This window comes from Pipistrellus kuhlii, unplaced genomic scaffold (assembly GCF_014108245.1).
Source record: "Pipistrellus kuhlii isolate mPipKuh1 unplaced genomic scaffold, mPipKuh1.p scaffold_m20_p_13, whole genome shotgun sequence".
NCBI lineage: Eukaryota > Metazoa > Chordata > Mammalia > Chiroptera > Vespertilionidae > Pipistrellus > Pipistrellus kuhlii.
The window spans coordinates 14,087,293-14,105,503 of NW_023425438.1; the positions used below are offsets into that span (position 1 = coordinate 14,087,293).

Below are 18,211 nucleotides of genomic sequence, written 5' to 3' on the forward strand. Positions count from 1 at the left end.
TTGGGTGGGAACAGGTAAATATTAGAGTCTCTAACTCTGAATAGTTACCAATTGCTTTGAATCTTAAGAAAAGGCGAGATATTATCAGTTAGAGCTTTTTTTCTACTTACATTCTTTACAAGAAGGAAAAGCAGTTTTTAAAGGCCAGAAGATCTCACAGTAAAAAAATATTACTTCTAAGCTGTAGAAACATGACCAAATTAAGAGCTGAGTTGCGCTGTAATCGTATTAAAACGGCTTTCTGACTGGGTGCCAGGTAAAGAGTTTATCTTGTTATCTGTGAATACTGTAACGTGACAGAAGCCACAATCCGCCGTATTTTTAGGCTGAGAACAAAAGAGGTGCCGGGGAAGCCGAGAAAGGGGGCAAAACAAAATCAGTCGAGCCAGAAGCTGGCCATTTGTGGAGTCAGGCCGCTGCTTCTCTTCCTTCCTGTGAAATCAGGAAGCAGAGTTTGGTTGAAAAAGCACAGTCACGAGGGTTCAGCCTGGTCATGAAACAGCTAGCTTGTATGAATTTGTGAAATTCTCTCCAGGGCAACACAGGCATTATTTTCCTAAGTCTTTTTTTTTTTTTTTTTTAAAGACAGAAAGGCAGAGTAATTGAAAATTAACACATAATCTTATGGACCTGCAGGGTCCTCAGTGCTGGCAGATTTCCAAAGCCCATCTGATAGCCTGGGCATGCCTCCAATTTTTAACTGCTCGGGGTTGAGATTAAATTCCATTTCCATTCAAGCATTTAAGGTAAATCCTTCAGCAGTTCTAACTCGGGTTAGTACAAACAAAAACCTTGGGCATATACACATCTATATTATACATTATACATACAGTATGTGTGTGTGTATATATATATATATATATATATATATATATGTGTGTGTGTGTGTGTGTGTGTGTGTGTGTGTGTGTATTTTAATATTGTATTAAAAAAGAAAAGAGTTTGAATTCAAATAGTTTTAAGTAGACCAATTACAAATGAGTTACTACAAAGAGAACTTCCACTCGGGTCATGGTGGAGCCAGAAGCTAGGTGCATTGTGTTGGGACATGATACCATCTTTGGGTGGGAACAGGTAAATATTAGAGTCACTAACTCTGAATCGTTACCAATTGCTATGAATCTTAAGAAAAGGCGAGATATGATCAGTTTGACTCTTCCACTGTAAACTTCCACTGAAAACAGGTCTGAACATAACAACGTTTTTCAGAAATTAGACAGTAAATAATAAAGCAGGGCTGATCTCTGAGGGATGAGAAGCAAATGAGATCGCTGTGATTGTCCAGGCCTCCAGCTGAGAGGTATTTGCCCAGCTCCAGTGCAGGGTGCAAGCAGAGCTGACTGAAATAAAGAATAATATACAGAGATCCAACAGCAGACTAGAGGATCGCGAGAATCAAGTCAAAGGTTTGAAATACAAAGAAGCAAAAAACACCCAATCGGAAAAGCAAAAAGAAAAAAGAATCCAAAAAATAGTGTAAGGCCGAAACCGGTTTGGCTCAGTGGTAGAGCGTCGGTCTGCGGACTGAAAGGTCCCGAGTTCGATTCCGGTCAAGGGCATGTACGTTGGTTGCGGGCACATCCCCGGTAGGGGGTGTGCAAGAGGCAGCTGGTCGGTGTTTCTCTCTCATCAACGTTTCTAGCTTTCTATCTCTCTCCCTTCCTCTCTGTAAAATATCAATAAAAATAAAAAAATAGTGTAAGGAGCCTCTGGGACAACTTCAAGCGTACCAACATCAGAATTATGGGCGTGCCAGAGGAAGAGAGAGAGCAAGATATTGAAAACCTATTTGAAGAAATAATGACAGAAAACTTCCCCTACCTGGTGAAAGAAATAGACTTACAAGTCCAGAAAGTGCACAGAACTTCAAACAAAAGGAATCCAAAGAGGACTATTCCAAGACACAACATAATTAAAATGCCAAGAGCAAAAGACAAAGAGAGAATATTAAAAGCAGCAAGAGAAAAACAGTTACCTACAAGTGAGTACCCATATGATTGTCAGCTGCTTTCTCAACAGAAACTATGCAGGCCAGATGGAAGTGGCAAGAAATATTCAAAGTGATGAATAGCAAAAACCTACAACCAAGATTACTCTACCCAGCAAGGCTATCATTCAGAATTAAAGATCAGATAAAGAACTTCACAAATAAGAAAAAGCTAAAGGAGTTCATCACCACCAAACCAATATTATATGAAATGCTGAAGGGTGTTCTTTAAGAAGAGGAAGAAGAAAAAAAGATCAAGACAAAAATTATGAACAACAAATACAACATATCAACAAGTGAATCTAAAAATCAAGTGAAAAAAAGTCTGATGAACAAAACAAACTGGTGAATATAATAGAATCAGGAGCATAGAAAGGGAATGGACTGACAGTTCTCAGGGTGAAAAGGGTGTGGGAAGAGACTGGACAAAAATCGTACACCTATGGATGTGGACAGTGATGGGAGGTTAAGGGAAGGGGGAATGGGAACCAGGTGGAGGCGAGCTATGGGGGAGAGAGGGGGTGGGGGGAGAGAAACAACTGTAAAAATATGAACAATAAAGATTATTAGAAAAAAAATACCAACCATTTGTTATACCTTTCCTGAATGAACAGTATTTCAAGACAAACAAATAGAGGAAAGTTGTACCGTAAATGCAGAAAGTTGTACCGTAAATTCATTATTTTTTATGATTCATATAAAAATAATGAATCTAGTCAAGAACATCAGTAAATGCTAAAACCATTAGGTGAAAAGTTGATGTGGGACTTTGTAATGGAAAAATATAACCAATAACATCTGTGTCCACTGATCAGTACTTATAACCCGTTAAGTGTCTCCTATTTGATGTATACATATACTGTGTTACCTATGATGGATTCTAGCCCCTTTACAAAGAGCAATGCAAAAGCAAAAACTTTAATCAAGCATTTAGATCTAACTAACGGCTATAAAGAAACAAATTAAATGACCCTACAGGAAACAATCAGTTAAATCCTGTGATTGTGATCACAGGAGGGTATGCTACAAGATAACCTGTTTTTCTCACAAATAAATGACATGGCAGAAGGGGAAAGCTTAAAAACAGAAACCAACCAAATGCAAGATTTGTGAACTTTGTTTGGATCTTGATTTTTTTTTAAAAGGATTTTTTTTAAAAAAGACTGAGGTAATTTTCAGATGAACTGAGTTATTACAACATTTTTGTTAATTTTTCAGGTGTGATATGGCATTGAGGTTATGTAAATTATTTCCAAAAAAATAAATTGCCTGGGATTTGCTATAACCATTTCTTCCTGCAAATATATATGTGTGTGTGTGTGTGTGTGTGTGTGTGTGTGTGCGCGCGCACACACACACACACACACACACACACACACACACATATATATATATATATATATATATTAGGGGAAGAAAAAATAGATCAAATAAGTAGGAAAGTGTTGATTTTTGTTGAAGTTTAGTGATGGGTACATGAAGTGTAGTCATTAGAATACTCTCTGTTTTACACATATTTTAACATTTCCATAATAAAAAGTTTTGTTTGTTTGTTTTTAAGAAAGAATGTTCAAAGACCTTGCATGTATCTACAAGATAGGGCCTCACTCAGAATGTATAGTGTAGTCTTACAATGAGATACAATTCTAACAAGTTGGTTTAAGTACCAGTTATATGGGAGAAAACAGAATGATGCTAAAGACACTATCCTTATAGAAATAAAAAGGTTCAACTGGGATCATTAGGTAACATTGAAAACTCTTACAGGTAGACAAAAGCTATAAAAGCATTCGGGGCCACTTGATAGTGTTAAGTAGACCCACTGCCTGTTTTCCTGGTAGCGGGCATTCCCCTTAAGGTGCATCCATCCGTGCCCAGAACCTGGACAAGACGGTGCCCAGGGCTCCTGGGAGACCCTCCTTGGTTTCTTTTCTCAGGGGCTGTAGTGTCCATTGGCCAAAGCTGTCTCCTGAGGGACTGCTTTTGTTCAAAGTATCTGTGTAGATATAGTCCCAAGTTCTAACACCATATTCCATTATGCTTTGCAATTTTTTATTTTCCTTATCTTGATTCATTATTTTTCTATATTTCTTTGACGTTTGCCCATTTTAATTCATTTTCGTTTCTCGCTGTGTCTGTGTTTGTGTCGCGCTTGCTGTCTTTGCCCCCGTTGTTCCCAGGTTACAGTATAGCCAGGACACACCCAGCCCCTTGGCCGACGAGCACGCGCTGATAGCCTCCTATGTGGCCCGTCTTCAGCACTGTGCACGGTCAGTGGTAGGGCGGCAGCAGGCGGGTGTCCACGGGCTGAGCAAAGGGAGGGAGAGCTGTGGAACCTGGGGTCGTCAGCGAGAAAAACGCTCTGCGAGTGGGGGTTTTCTGGAGAAGCTGCCAGCTATGTCAGGCAGAGTTTAGGTAATTTCCAAAGCCTTCTTTGAAAGAAGAGGGAGCCTTCCCACGCGTAGGTACCTCCCTAGCCGTAGGGTCAGAAATTCCCCTTGAAAGTGCAACTCACGTCCTTCAGGTTCTATTATACGTAGAGAGTGTATGAATCTCAGAGATGGGCAGACCCAAGGTGTACACTCACAGGAGTGTTGGATGCAACCTCTTTCTGTTCATTCTCGCCTAGACAATGAGATCTTTCTGTTGATATTCAAAGTGTAGGGGTTGATCATCCCCCAGACATCTCACGTTGTCTAATCTTTCATACCACCACCCTGTTACATCTTTACATGTTACGTCGTCACCTCTTCCCCAAGATCTATCATTGTTGATTATTTAAACCAGTGGTTTTCAACAGTGGTATTAGGTCATTGACGCCTAAGGGACTTTATTCAAATGATAATATATCTCCTCATATCATAATAATTATTTATACTATAGTAGCCCCACCTACCCCTTTCCCTGAAAACTACTCTGGTAGTGACCCCGTGTTAATATGGAAATAGGACGATCCCTCCAGATTCAAGGCTAGGATGGAAAAACGTTGGATAGCCACTGACTACAGCAGAGTTCACCGTTTGAAAGAATTAATAGCCATTCTAGCCACCCTGCGTGGCAGCAGAGAGGAGCCTCTGTGCCAGACAACTCGAGATTTTTATTCTCAGAGAAAATAAAACCCATGAGTTAAAGACTAAACACTTGAGAGAGGCTGGACCTTACCTTTCGATCTTCGTTTTGCCTATAGCATGCCATGGTTCCAGGGGAAGGTCATTTTTATTTCCCATGATAACAAAAACCTAACAATAATGAGAAAAACATGTTAAAAGGACTCCTTTTAATATTATATTATTATACTTTATACCATTATACTTTATACCATTTCCCATAGTTTTCCCTGTATGACTAAATGGCATTGCTATCTTTGGCATTTACTGTCTCTAAAACCTAAAAGAGACTGTAGGGTTCTCCTGCTTCCCATTATGTGTGATAGACTTGTCCTAGGGGAGAAAAGGAAGGCCTGACATGTGAGCATTGTATCCCAGAGTCTTCTCATCCCGCAGAGGATTCCTGTGTGCCCTGCCCCAGCCCCTGGGTCTGTAGGAATCGAGTTGTCTCACCATGGCAGGATAGCTCACTGGAAGCCAGTCAGGGCCGGTGATTAAACGTTTCCATGGTGCAAGTAGCAACAGCATGTTGGACAGCGACTGCCACCTGATATCCCAGCCCGAGAAGTTTTGTGGTAGGTGTAGTCAAGGTCCTCAAGTCTTTGGCTTAGCGATAAGGCTCCCTCCCTGCTCAAGAACTGGTGGCCGGGAACTCTGGGAGAACATGAAGACTGGGTGAGTATTACATCTCTTCTTGACTTCCAGACTGAGGAACTGAGCTTCCCACTTCCACAAAGAAATGAGAAATTCCGTGGCTAGTTCTGAAAATGAAAGTCAGTTCAAGCAGAAGAATAGGGAATCTTTCTAGTTTTTCTTGACCTTAAAGCCTCTCATCAATGCAACGTTCTAGTTTCTGGTTGGAAAACAAAGCTAATGAAAGCAACCATGTGGTCTGCACTTGGGGATAAATGACTAACCAGTTTAGCCTTCCCTGGGAGATGGAAAGAAACAGAGAAGGAGCTCTTTTTGCACAGAGGAACCTATTGTGTCCTCTGCCAGACTTCTTAGGCTGCCAGTCCCTCCACAATATTATCTACTTTACTGTTAAATGTTCATTTCTATGTGTTTTTTTTAAGATAAAGATAGTTCTTTTTTTCTTTTTTTCTTTCTTTTTTTTTTCAGACAAACACCTTTAAGGCACAAATATATTTCAGCCCAGACCTTGCAGCCTTGACAGTAACCTATTAACGTCAACTGGTGGTAGCATGTTCTTATTATAAGATCATCTCTTGAGAGGATGATTACATGTGCTGGAAGCTGACATTTGCACATCTAAAATTATAAAGTGTTCAGAAGTGTCATAGGCACATTTAAAAAATATTCATCCTAGAGGGAAAGACTAAACTTAAAGGATTAGCCACAGAGATAGAAATATAGAAAAGTGAAGGAAAAAAAATCTAGGAAAAATATAGCTGATTGTGTATGTGAAAAGGCCAGATGGATCTTTGTTAATTTAATTTCACCTTTCCCAGATTCCCCTCGATAACTATAACAAGATTTGATGAGTATTAAACTCATGTCTTTAAATTTTTTCATATTCCTTACCATATTGCTTAATTCCAATCAAGGGCTTTCAGAACTCCACGAACCTAGGGCCAAAGTAAAAGCAAGCCACAACGGCCATCTCTGGTCAGTCATCATCAACTCTGCTATCTTCCATGTTTTGTCAGACTTAAAGAGCATTCTATAGCCACGGTCCTTATTAATCTAGGAGTGCCCTGGTATGAACAAAGGACAGTGGATGTCACATGCTGAGTAATGGAGACACTAGTTCATCTAAAGTCCATTGCATCACATAGAGCTGGCATCCTACACAAGAACCCTTTTTTATCCAGGTGTAGCATTACCTGATATCCCACCTAGGTGGGTCTTTAAATTTTTATCGTGCTGGAACTCTTGTTAAAGAATAATGGAACTAAATTACTTCACTCTAAGATGGGGCTATATTTGTGGGACAAGCTTGGTAAAAAGAAAAAGAGGCATTGAAAGAATATGTTTGATACCATGTGATCTCCACATTTACTGTAACCTGGGCCTGCCCAAGCCAGTATTAGTTTTAATTTTTCTAGGCCCTGTTTTTCATGATGCTTGGTTTTTTTTAATTCAAGACCTATGTCTAAAAGTCATGAGTTCTTAAAAACATTTTGATTAGAAATCCCTCTCTCAGACTTTTGAAATGCCCTGTCTTTTCTCAGACCTTGTATTAAAAAAGACATGCCCTTCTGGTGGTGTAAGAGGGTTGGTTGGATGTGCTGCTGAAGAGAAATGACACATGTGGCCTTATTTCTCTAAATCCCCTTGGTGTCAAAAGACCAATGGTATCTATGGCCCAGGCCTCTGTTTCTTTTGTTACCATTCTTTTTTCTTCTTCTTTTTTTCTTTTTTACAAGCTTATCTCCCATCTGTCTTTCTAAGAGGAGTAAGTATAGGGGATGTTTAATAGACACTTGTTGAATTTTTATCTCCTTGGCAGTGTCCTGGACAGTCCTGGCCGACTGGATGAGGAACACCGGCTAATAGCTCGCTATGCTGCCCGGCTGGCTGCAGAGGCAGGGAACGTGGTGAGTAATCAGAGGATTCCCGTAGATAGCAAAAGTTAGCATTGCTTTAATATACAAGTGGTGGGGGGACAGTAAACATGAAACTCGGGAGAGCAAGAATCTCAGGAACAGGAGAGGAATGGGTTTAGAGAGGGAATTACAGTGGCTCTAATTTTATCTATAATATTCCATTTCTTTAAAAAAATGAATTGAGAACAGAAAATCAAAGTGTTGATATGGTTCTTAAAAAGATCAATAAAATTAATAAATCCCTAAAAATCATTGAGAAAAAAGGAAAACACAAATTACCAATATCACAAATGTAAAAGAGACATCACTACAGATCCTACAGCCATTATAGGATGCTAAAGGAATATTATGAGCAACTTTTTGCCAATGAATTTGATAGCCTAGGTGAAATAGGCAAAATCCTTGAAAGATAACTGACATAAAAATAAATAGAAAATCTAGACATTCTTAACAAAACTGACATAAAAATAAATAGAAAATCTAGACATTCTTAAACCTGTTAAAGAAATTGTATTGATAACTGACTTCTCATAAGGAAAACTTTAAGCACCAATGGCTTAACTGTTAAATATTATCATATTTTTAAAGAAGAAATTCTAGCAATCTGACATAAAGCTGGCATACTACACGAGAACCCTATTTTCTAACAGAAAATAGAGGAAAAAGGAACACTTCCAAGTCATTTCATCAGGCCCCTATAAACTGATACCAAAAGAATACAAGGTAATCACAAGCAAAGAAAATTGATGATCATATTCTCTTATGAACGTGGATAAAATAAATCCTTAACAAAATATTAGCAAATTGAATCCCCCAATATGCAAACAGGATAATACTCCACGATCAAGTGAGATTTGTTTTAGGAATATTAATGTATTTAATATACAAAAGCAACTATATTAGGAGTTTAAAGAAAATTATAAGGTTACATTCAATAGATGCATAAAAAGCATGTAACAAAATATAATACCCATTTATGCTAAGACTCAGTACACAAGGAATAGAAGAAACTTTCTCAATCTGATAAAGAATATCTACAAAAAAATACACAGCTAATATTACACTTAAAGATTAAATTTTGGAATATGTTCCCTACCTAATACTCAGAACAAAACAAAGATGTCCGCTTTCACCACCCCTATTGAGAGTCATATCAGAGGGCCTAGCCAGTACAACATCACAAGAAAAGGGCAGAAATACCAGAAAGGAAGAAGTAAAACCGTTATTATTTGCAGATGACATGACTATATAGAAAGTTCTAAGGAATCTACAAAAACAATACTAGAATAAATTGTGACTTTATAGCAATGTTGCAAGATATACAAAGTCAATATAAAAATGTTGATTATTTCTATCTACTTGCAGTGAACATTTAGACAATTAGATTTAGGAAAAAGATCATTTACTATAACATTAAAGAACATCAAATACAAGCCAAGAGTGAGATGAAAGGAGGAAGGAATGATCTGAAGCCAAAATGACAGACTATGTAAGCATTGTCCACATACAGGAAATGCAATGTATGCCTACGGAGTGTCTCAACATGTGTAAAGGCCTTGAGGTTAGAGACTTCACAGAGAACAATACTGGAGTGAAATTAGGCTGGGCAGGCAGGCCAGCTCTCCCGGAACCGTATTCTGGAAACACAGTATATTAATTACAGAAATGTGTACCAATTTATATTTACATTGCATAAGAAGGTAGATTTATGAAAGTTGCCAATGGAGAGTTTTGCTTTGTTTTTCCTCCTCAAAAAGTAATTTATTCCTTTGGGTTTGTTTAGAATTCAAAATATTTTCTTTGAAAAATCTGATATTAGGTACTGCCTCAGACTCTTAACATTACAGCTCTAAAGGTTAGTGAAATAGAACAGAATAGGGAAAAAAGCAAAATTCTGTTTCATCGGTTAAACCTCACGCATACCCTCAATCAGTCACAACTTTCCAAGCTATTTTAGCAATTAAAATTTATACATAAAATCAATTGAATTTGTTGAGAGGGAGAGCAGTTGTGGTCGAATTTTTAAAATTAAGTCTACTTAATGCCGTTTATCATCTGGTTGACTTTACATAGTATTTTTTTTTATGCTGTAAATTAAAACTCTGAAGCCATTTGACCCTCACAAGGAGATTGCAGTTCTCCTTCACTGCAAACAAGATAAGTCTGTTTGCACCTGATAGTTTCTGATATCAGTCCTCACTCGTGTGAAAATGAGGATCATTCGAATGGGCTTGAGACTAAATACTGATAGGGTCCCTTTCATCTTCAGTGTGTTTTTCAAAGGGTAGCTGTCTTACAAATATTGGACTCTCAGCCAGGATTCTTCTTGACTAGACTTCTGTTAAATAGACTCCTAATCTGCTAATCTCCCCCTGATACAGGTGCTTTGCATAAAGTGGGTGTAGCGCTCAGAAGAATTTATTTATAGCCTGCCAGATAGGCTTTGTATTGACTTTTTTTTGTTTTGTTTTGTTTTCTTCAAAAACCTTCTTCCACAAAGAAAGACCATTAAATCATGTGAGCAGTCGGCATTACACCCCGGGGAGTGCCTCAGCATCGAGCCCTCCTGTCTCCCCGGGTGGCTCACCTGGCCACTGACACCTCTTCATGCTCGCCCCGGAATAAAGAAACGCTAGCTCCCTTAGACCAGCCAGGAGAACTAACTTACGTTTCTGAAGTGCCTAAACACCTTTAAAAAACAAAACTACGGTGTGTGGTAAATCATAATAATAATAATAATGGCACATTCTTTTTTTAATATTTTTATTGATTTTTCACAGAGAGGAAGGGAGAGGGATAGAGAGCTAGAAACCCCGATGAGAGAGCCACATCGACCAGCTGCCTCCTGCACCCACCCCACCAGGGATGTGCCCACAACCAATGTACATGCCCTTGATCGGAATCAAACCTGGGACCTTTCAGTCTGCAGACCGACGCTCTATCCACTGAGCCAAACCGGTTTCAGCAGTAACTGCACATTCTTAACGTTTTATCACAAATGTCATCAGCGTTAGATATAATGAGGTGTTTTGGGTTTGCTTTGAAAGTCATTTTTCTTTATGAAAAAATGAAACACTCATACAGGAGCACTTGGGAGAACGGTGAACGGAAGGGGAAATAGCGTAGTTTCATGCCACCAAACTTGAACACGTTTTTGAGAAGTTTTTTTTTTTCAGAGGACCCATTCTGGCCCTTACAGCCTCATCATGTGTCGGCATGCGCCATGCCGAAGTCTCCCCACAGCTGCTCAGAGTGAAAGACCCATGGTATCCATGTGGTGTCTTGCACACATTTAATGACTCAAAATGCCCCATAAAATAATAGTTGTAAAGCCTGGCTACATATTATAATCGTGTAAAGCATTAAAAAATATATAGATCCTTGACTTTGCCACAGACCTACTGAATCAGAATCTCTGGGTTTGGGGGATCTCTTGATTTGTATGTTAAAAAAAAGAAAAAGAGCCGAAACCGGTTTGGCTCAGTGGTAGAGCGTCAGTCTTCGGACTGAAAGGTCCCAGGTTCGATTCCGGTCAGGGGCATGTACATTGGTTGCGGGCACATCCCCAGTAGGGGCTGTGCAAGAGGCAGCTGGTCGATGTTTCTCTCTCATCGACATTTCTGTCTCTCTATATCTCTCCCTCTCTGTGAAAAGTCAATAAAATATATTTAAAAAAGAAAAAGAAAAAAATTTCCCATCTTCTTATTCACAGCTAGCTTTGTCACCACTACCCTAAAAAGCGTTATTGGGTTTTTGAGAGACAAGAGAGAGATTAATAATCCACATCCCTCCAGTCAGTCTAAGTGGGGTTGGGACGATGGCAGGACCTCCCCTGGGATACAAGAAGTCTGGTTAATAGCAGGCGCATCTCTTTGGGACTCAGCCTGGCCCGTCTTATTTTTAGGATCTGCAGACACGCATGTCACCAGATTGCAGTTTGCTGACTGTCGGCCTGTCTTGGTTGTATAACATTTGTCCGGTTTTAGTCACAGGGGTCTTGTTTCTGATCCTGTGTGTTTCCAGAGGTTTCTCCATCTCACTAAAGATGGTGGAGCTCTGGGAGATGACCAAACCTAAGAGAAAGCTAGTGTAACAAAGCAAGTGATCCTCTTCGCTGTCTTTTTTGTAAATACTTCCACTTTATAGACAGGAAAATAAAGGTATAGTAAAACAAAATAACTCAGGGTGTGTATGGCAAGGAAGTAGTAAAACCTAGGATTCCTAACTTAGTCTGCCTACTTCCATTCTTCCCCCACTTCTGTAAATTCTCCACCTGGTAGCTGAAGCAGTGTTGTCTGTCATAAACTTTTATTATAGAACAGGTTTAGATTTACAGGAAAATTGTGAAGCTAGTGCTTAGGGTTTCCCTATAGCCTACACTCAGTTTCCTCGTTATTAACATCTCACCTTAGTCTGGAATGTTGGTTGTAATTACTGAGCCAATAGTGATCTATTATTATTGATGAAAGGCCGTACTTTGTGTAGGCCCTGTCAGTTTTTTACCCAATGCCTGTTCCAGGGTCTCATCCAGGACATGACTTTGTGCTTAGTTGTCATGTCTCCTTGGGTTCCTCTGGGCTGTGACAGTTTCTCTGGCCTCCCTTGTTTTCTGATGACCTTGACCATTTTTTTGAAGAGTGCTAGTTAAGTATTGTAGAAGGGCCCTTAATTGGGATTAGTCTGATGTCTTTCTCCTGATTAGACTGGGACTGTAGGATTTGAGGAAGAAAAGGTGAGTGCCCTTTTTCTATAATAACATGACATCGAGGGCACGTAGTATTTAAAATTATCGATCACCGCTAATGTTGACATTGCTCATCTGGCGGAGGAAGTGTTTGTCAGCATTTTCCAACATCGTTTCTCTTTCCCCCTTTCCCACCTGTTCTCTTTGAAAGGAAGTCACTATCGACAGGCCCCACAGGAGTTAGGCTCACCTCCTTGAGCGTAGGGTATGTTCATGCATTACTTGGAATTGGTATATTTTTCTGTTTAGAGTCCTATGGTGGATTCAGAAAACCATGCGGGAGCAGCAGCAAGCCTCCGCCTTTGCCCTTCTTTCTGCCCAGTGGCTCGCCCCCTGACCTCCTTCTGGTCCCTCTGACCTCCCCCTGGTCCCTCTGACCTCCCCCTGGTGCCTCTGACCTCCCCCTGGTCCCTCTGACCTCCCCCTGGTGCCTCTGACCTCCCCCTGGTGCCTCTGACCTCTCCCATGGTGCCTCTGACCTCCCCCTGGTCCCTCTGACCTCATCCTGGTCCTTCTGACCTTCCTGTGGCTTGCTTCCCCATCTCATTGAGTCTGAGAGCAGTTTCACAACCACCTCATTTAAAAAGAGTCTCTGTCTCAGCTCACTGTTTCATTACCCTGTATTTCTTCATCGCATTTATCACAACAGGCCATACATATTTGGTTTCTTTCTTTTTTTTTATCCCCTAACACATCCCCAGTTTCTAGAACAGTATCTAACACATTGTGGATGCTCAGGAAATATTGGTTGAATAAAAGAATGAAATATTTAATATTTGAAGGAAATCATCCTGAGATCTCTTCTTGCCTAAGTAGTCTATGTCTTTATGATCTAATAATTCCCTTTCTGGCTTTTTCTCTTCACTGTCCTGGAGGCATTTTAGGAAAAAGGATAACCTAGCTTTTAAATATTTTTTTAAAAATATTTTTTATTGTGGATAGTATTACAGATATCTCCCCTTTTATATTTTAAAGGAGCAGCATGGTGTTTATAATAGTAAATAAATAAAATTCTAAGTGCATCTGTTAATCAGTGCACTTGACTGTGGATACAGCCTGACTGGTGAGATAAGCCAGCAGAGGACACTCAGCACCAGGCTTTCCCAGTGCGTCTCCCTGCACGCCCCCCAGGAGGAACCGCTGCCTTGGGATCTGAACCTTCCTCTGCCCCTGCAGCCCTCTGTCTCTGTATTTGAGTAGCACTTGGTGCCAAAGTTGCCTGCCGATCAGGAGTCACTGTGGATGGTACTTTTGATTGCTGTATTAACCTCCTTCAGACACTCAAAACTGAAAAGCTCCTTCAGAGGTTTCCAGTGAAATACTGTGGGTTTTTTGTTTGTTTGTTTGTTTTCTATCATATGAAGCACATTCCTTTCAGAGATCATTCCTCATCCATCATTCTCCCTGGCCCCACTCTAATAAGGAGCCGTTAGTTGTAACTCCAGTTTTCAGAAATTGTAAACCTGTTATTCATAGCAGGTTCCATCTCAGGCAAGCCATTTTCCCCAGGTTCAACTCTGGCTCTCACAAGACTTAATAAAATACAGAAATTTTGCTGAATTAGCTGCTGGTTCGCTCTTCTCTGGAGGAAGAAAAATCACCTTGTTTTTCTCTAAGAAGAAAAACATTTGGTAGTTTGGTTAAAAAGTCTCCCACCCAGATTTTCTATGCTGCTTTGCCCTGTTTATTTAGGAAGTGCCACGTGAAAAGATGTTCTTATTGTACTTACCGTATCTTCATGCTTCAGGGAGGAAACATGGTTTCTGCGTCATCATAGGTCATGCTTTGGACAGAACTTAAGAATGTGCAGAGTGAAGCGTAGCCATCGAAGTGCCTTCTGGAGAGCTTTCCTCCTGGTTAATTAATAAAGGGGAAGCATCACCTATTCATCCATATTCCGCGCTTGTGTTGATTCGCTTCCATATTCTTAAAGGGGTAATAGCACTAGAAACATCGGTGGACTTTGCAAAATCAAGACTACAATGATTTCTCCAAAGATAATATGTAAATGGCCAATAAAACGTAAAAGTATGCCCAGCATATTAGTCATTAGGGAGACGTAAATAGAATCCACAATGAGATAGCACTTCATACCTGCTAGGATGATTGTGATAAAAAAAAAAAAGGGGGGAGGCAAGCCCCCACTTGTTAGGCTCAGTGGTAGGGCGTCAGCCTACAGACTAAAGGGTTCCAGGTTCGATTCTAGCCAAGGGTACATGCCCAGGTTGCGGGCTCGATCCCCAGGAGGGGACGTGCAGGAGGCAGCCGATTCATGATTCTCTCTAATCATTGATGCTTCTGTCTCTCTCTCCCTCTCCCTTTCTCTATGAAATCAATAAAAAAAATATTTTTTTTTAAAAAAAAGGGCAATATCAAGTGTTGACAAGGACATGAGAAAAAGTGGAATCCTCGTATGTTGATAGTGGGAATGTCAAATAGTGCAGCCACTTAGGAAACAAGTTTGGCAATTTTTCAAATGGCAATTACTGTATGACCCAGCAGTTCCTTTTCTAGAAAGATGCCCAAGAGAAATGAAAGTATGTCTCTACACAAAAACTTGTCCACAAATGTCGATAGCAGCATTATTCAAATTAGCCAGAAAAATGGGAATAGCCCAAATATCCATCAACTGTGGAGTAAACAAGATGTGGTATAACCACATAATGGAATATTATTTGGCTGTAAAAACAAGAATGAGATATTGATACATGCTACAACCTGGATGAGCCTTGAAAATATTTTGCTAAGTAAAAGAAGCCAGACATAAAAGATCACATATTATGTAATTCCATTTGTATGAAATATTCAGAATCGGCAAGTCTACAGAGACAAATTGGCTTAGTAGTAGTCAGAGTTGGGGAGGGGACAAGGGGAAGTGACTGCTAATGAGTAAGGGGTTTCCTTGTGGGGTGATGAAAATATTCTGCAATTAGTGATTATGGCTTAATAATCTCATACATATACTTGAAACTACTGAATTGCACACTTTCAAGAGTTAGATTTTATGTTGTGTAAATTATATATCCATTTTTTTAAAGTCCACAGTTAGATACTTCATACCCACAAGGATGATTAAGACCAAAAAGACAGTGACAAGTGTTGACAAGATGTTGAAAACCAAACGCTGGCCAAAGCCAGTTTAGCTCAGTGGTAGAGCGTCGGTCTGCAGACTGAAAGGTCCCGGGTTCGATTCTGGTCAAGGGCATGTACATTGGTTGCGGGCACATCCCCAGTGGGGGGGGTGCAGGAGGCAGCTGGTCGATGTTTCTCTCTCATCGATGTTTCTAGCTCTCCATCTGTCTCCCTTCCTCTCTGCAAAAAATCAATAAAATATATTTAAAAAAAAAAATCAAACCCTGATTTGTTGTTGGTGGGATTCTAAAGTGGCATTGCCGCTTGGGGAAACAATTTGACAGTTCCTCCAAAGGTTAAATATAGACTTATATCATATAACTAAGGAGTTCCACATTTAGGTGCTAGCCCAAGAGAAACAAAAACGTACATCAACACAAAGCCACTTCATTTAATGGCCCAAAGCTGAGTCAATGAAAAGGAGGGAACTCCTAATTCATGGAACAATGTGAATGGAACTCAGAAACATGCTAAGTGGAAGCTAGAAGCCAATGATGATGTGTTCTATGATTCCATGTGTGTGAAGTTTCTGGGAAAGACAAAGCTAGGCAGCAGACCAGTGGTTGCCTGCAGTGGGGGTGGGAGGGAATGGCAGTTGATCACAAACAAGGGGATTTTGTGTGAGTGTGTGTGTGTGTGTGTGTGTGTGTGGTGATAGACAATGTTCCAAAACTGGTCTATGGTGATTGGTTCCACAACTATTTAAGTTTACTAAGAGTCATTGAATTCATTGTACACTTTTAATGGGTGGATTCTATGGTAGGTAATTTTTACCTCAAAATCTGTTGTTGTTGTTTTTAAATATCAACAGTCTGTCAAGGATTCTGGATATATTTGAATCAGGAAAAAAAAACCACACACACACATACCAACAAACCTTTCTTTCTCCTCACTGTAGACCCGTCCTCCCACTGACTTGAGCTTTAACTTCGATGCCAACAAGCAGCAAAGACAGCTTATTGCAGAACTGGAAAACAAAAACAGGTGAGCAAGGAGAGGCCAAGCCAGGCTCTGAAGTCCAAGATCATCACAGGAGTGTCTAGTTCTCATTTTCCTTGCAGACCAGGTGGCTTCTGACCACAAAGGAAGTTCCCTCCTCAGGGAATATAGGCCAGCCCAGGTCCAGAAAATCCCCCGGACACTGCATTGCGTATCTGCAGGGCGTCCCTTGTGCTGGTCCCAGAGCCTCAGGAAGACTCTTTCCCAGGGCCTTCTCCCCTTCATAGCTGGGCTCCCCTCACACGGTTTCCTCCTTCACTCCCAGCAGTCTCTTCCTCTACCTCGTCACCCGTTCTGGCTGATTAGGCTGCATGTGACTGTCTGGTCGTTTAAAGGCTTGGAGACCGACAGCACACCATCGTGCACTGACGGGTAGAAACCAGGCCTGGGAGGTTGGACATAACGAAACGGAAATTGATAGAAGTAGCTGTTCATCTCTCGGAGGTCAGGGGAAGACTTGGGAGTTAGCACAGAACTCCGGTCCTTTCCCTAGAGAGGAGCAGGATATCTTGGTTGTCATGTTCCTTCCATGGAGATTTCTTCACGTTCTTGAGTATTTTTGTGGCTTTTTCTGCCACAGAGGATTGTTTCCTTGAATAAGGGGCACAGAATTAGGAGGGTGTCCGTGTCACAGCTTGGTCATTTGGAAGCCATCAGAGTAAGACTGGCAGAGGCTGCACCACTGGAGTGAGAACTCCCAGCAGGAAGCGAGAGGGTGTGGAGGCCAGTGTGGCATCTGCCTTTCTTGCATCCCCTGCAGAGAGATCCTGCAGGAGATCCAGCGCCTTCGCCTGGAGCACGAGCAGGCCTCCCAGCCCACCCCCGAGAAGGCCCAGCAGAACCCCACGCTGCTGGCCGAGCTGCGGCTGCTGAGGTGAGTGGAGATCTGCATGGAGTTACAGTCTGCCTCGGTCGGAGTTTATGTCTCTGGGAACCAAGTGAGTGAGAGAGAGTCCGTTTATCAGAACAGTTAGTCATGTTAGAGCAGACACCGGTGCAGTCCGCGCTCTGTGGCTGCTTCAGGCGCTGGGACGTGAAGGAGGGAACAGTATTTGGAAGGGGGTGGGATAGCTCTGAGTCCTAAATGTATGGGGTCTGTTTAGGGAAAAGTAAACCACCTGGAGGTCCAGACCTCAGCGGGACTAGGAGGCGGGGTGCTAACGATAGGATTGAAGGTGGGTCTGGGGCCGTGCTCTCCAATAGAAATACAGTGACGCACATGTGTAATTACAACTTTTCTAACAGCCACAGGGAAAAGCTAAAAGGAAATAGAAGTCATTAATTTTAATATTATTTTTTTACTTGACCTGATATAGCCAAAATATTGTCATTTCCACATTGAATCGATACTGAAAAAAATAGTAATAAATTATTTTACTTTCTTTTGTCCACACGAAAAATTTGAATCCAGTGTGTGTGTGTGTGTGTGTGTGTGTGTGTTACACATGCAGTGCATCAGTGCAGACTAGCCATGTTTCAGGTGCTGAGTAGGCACATGTGGCTCCTGGCTACCATATTGGAGAGCCAAGGTCTAGATTGTGCAAGGCAAGACTCAGTGATGCTAGTCATTCTCTTGAGGTTGTGGCATCAGATGATGAAATGAATACAGCTTTCTTTTGAGTAGGATTGCAAACTTCAAAAAACACTTTCATAGTCATTATCTTAAGTGTTC

The 18,211-nt window shown here is 40.8% G+C and overlaps 1 protein-coding gene across 21 annotated transcripts in view; it reads left to right on the forward strand.

Annotated features, from left to right (window-relative positions):
- Positions 1-18,211, forward strand: part of DTNB (dystrobrevin beta) — a 146,330-nt gene that overhangs the window by 95,339 nt on the left and 32,780 nt on the right. For 14 of the 21 annotated variants that reach the window (XM_045580622.1, XM_045580624.1, XM_045580628.1 and 11 more), the window contains exons 11-14: positions 4,168-4,257; positions 7,568-7,655; positions 16,439-16,524; positions 17,300-17,413. In XM_045580622.1, the coding sequence (XP_045436578.1) occupies positions 4,168-4,257; positions 7,568-7,655; positions 16,439-16,524; positions 17,300-17,413 (378 nt within the window). The remainder of the gene's footprint in view (positions 1-4,167; positions 4,258-7,567; positions 7,656-16,438; positions 16,525-17,299; positions 17,414-18,211) is intronic. The other 7 variants (XM_045580631.1, XM_045580635.1, XM_045580640.1 and 4 more) reach the window with 1 other exon arrangement.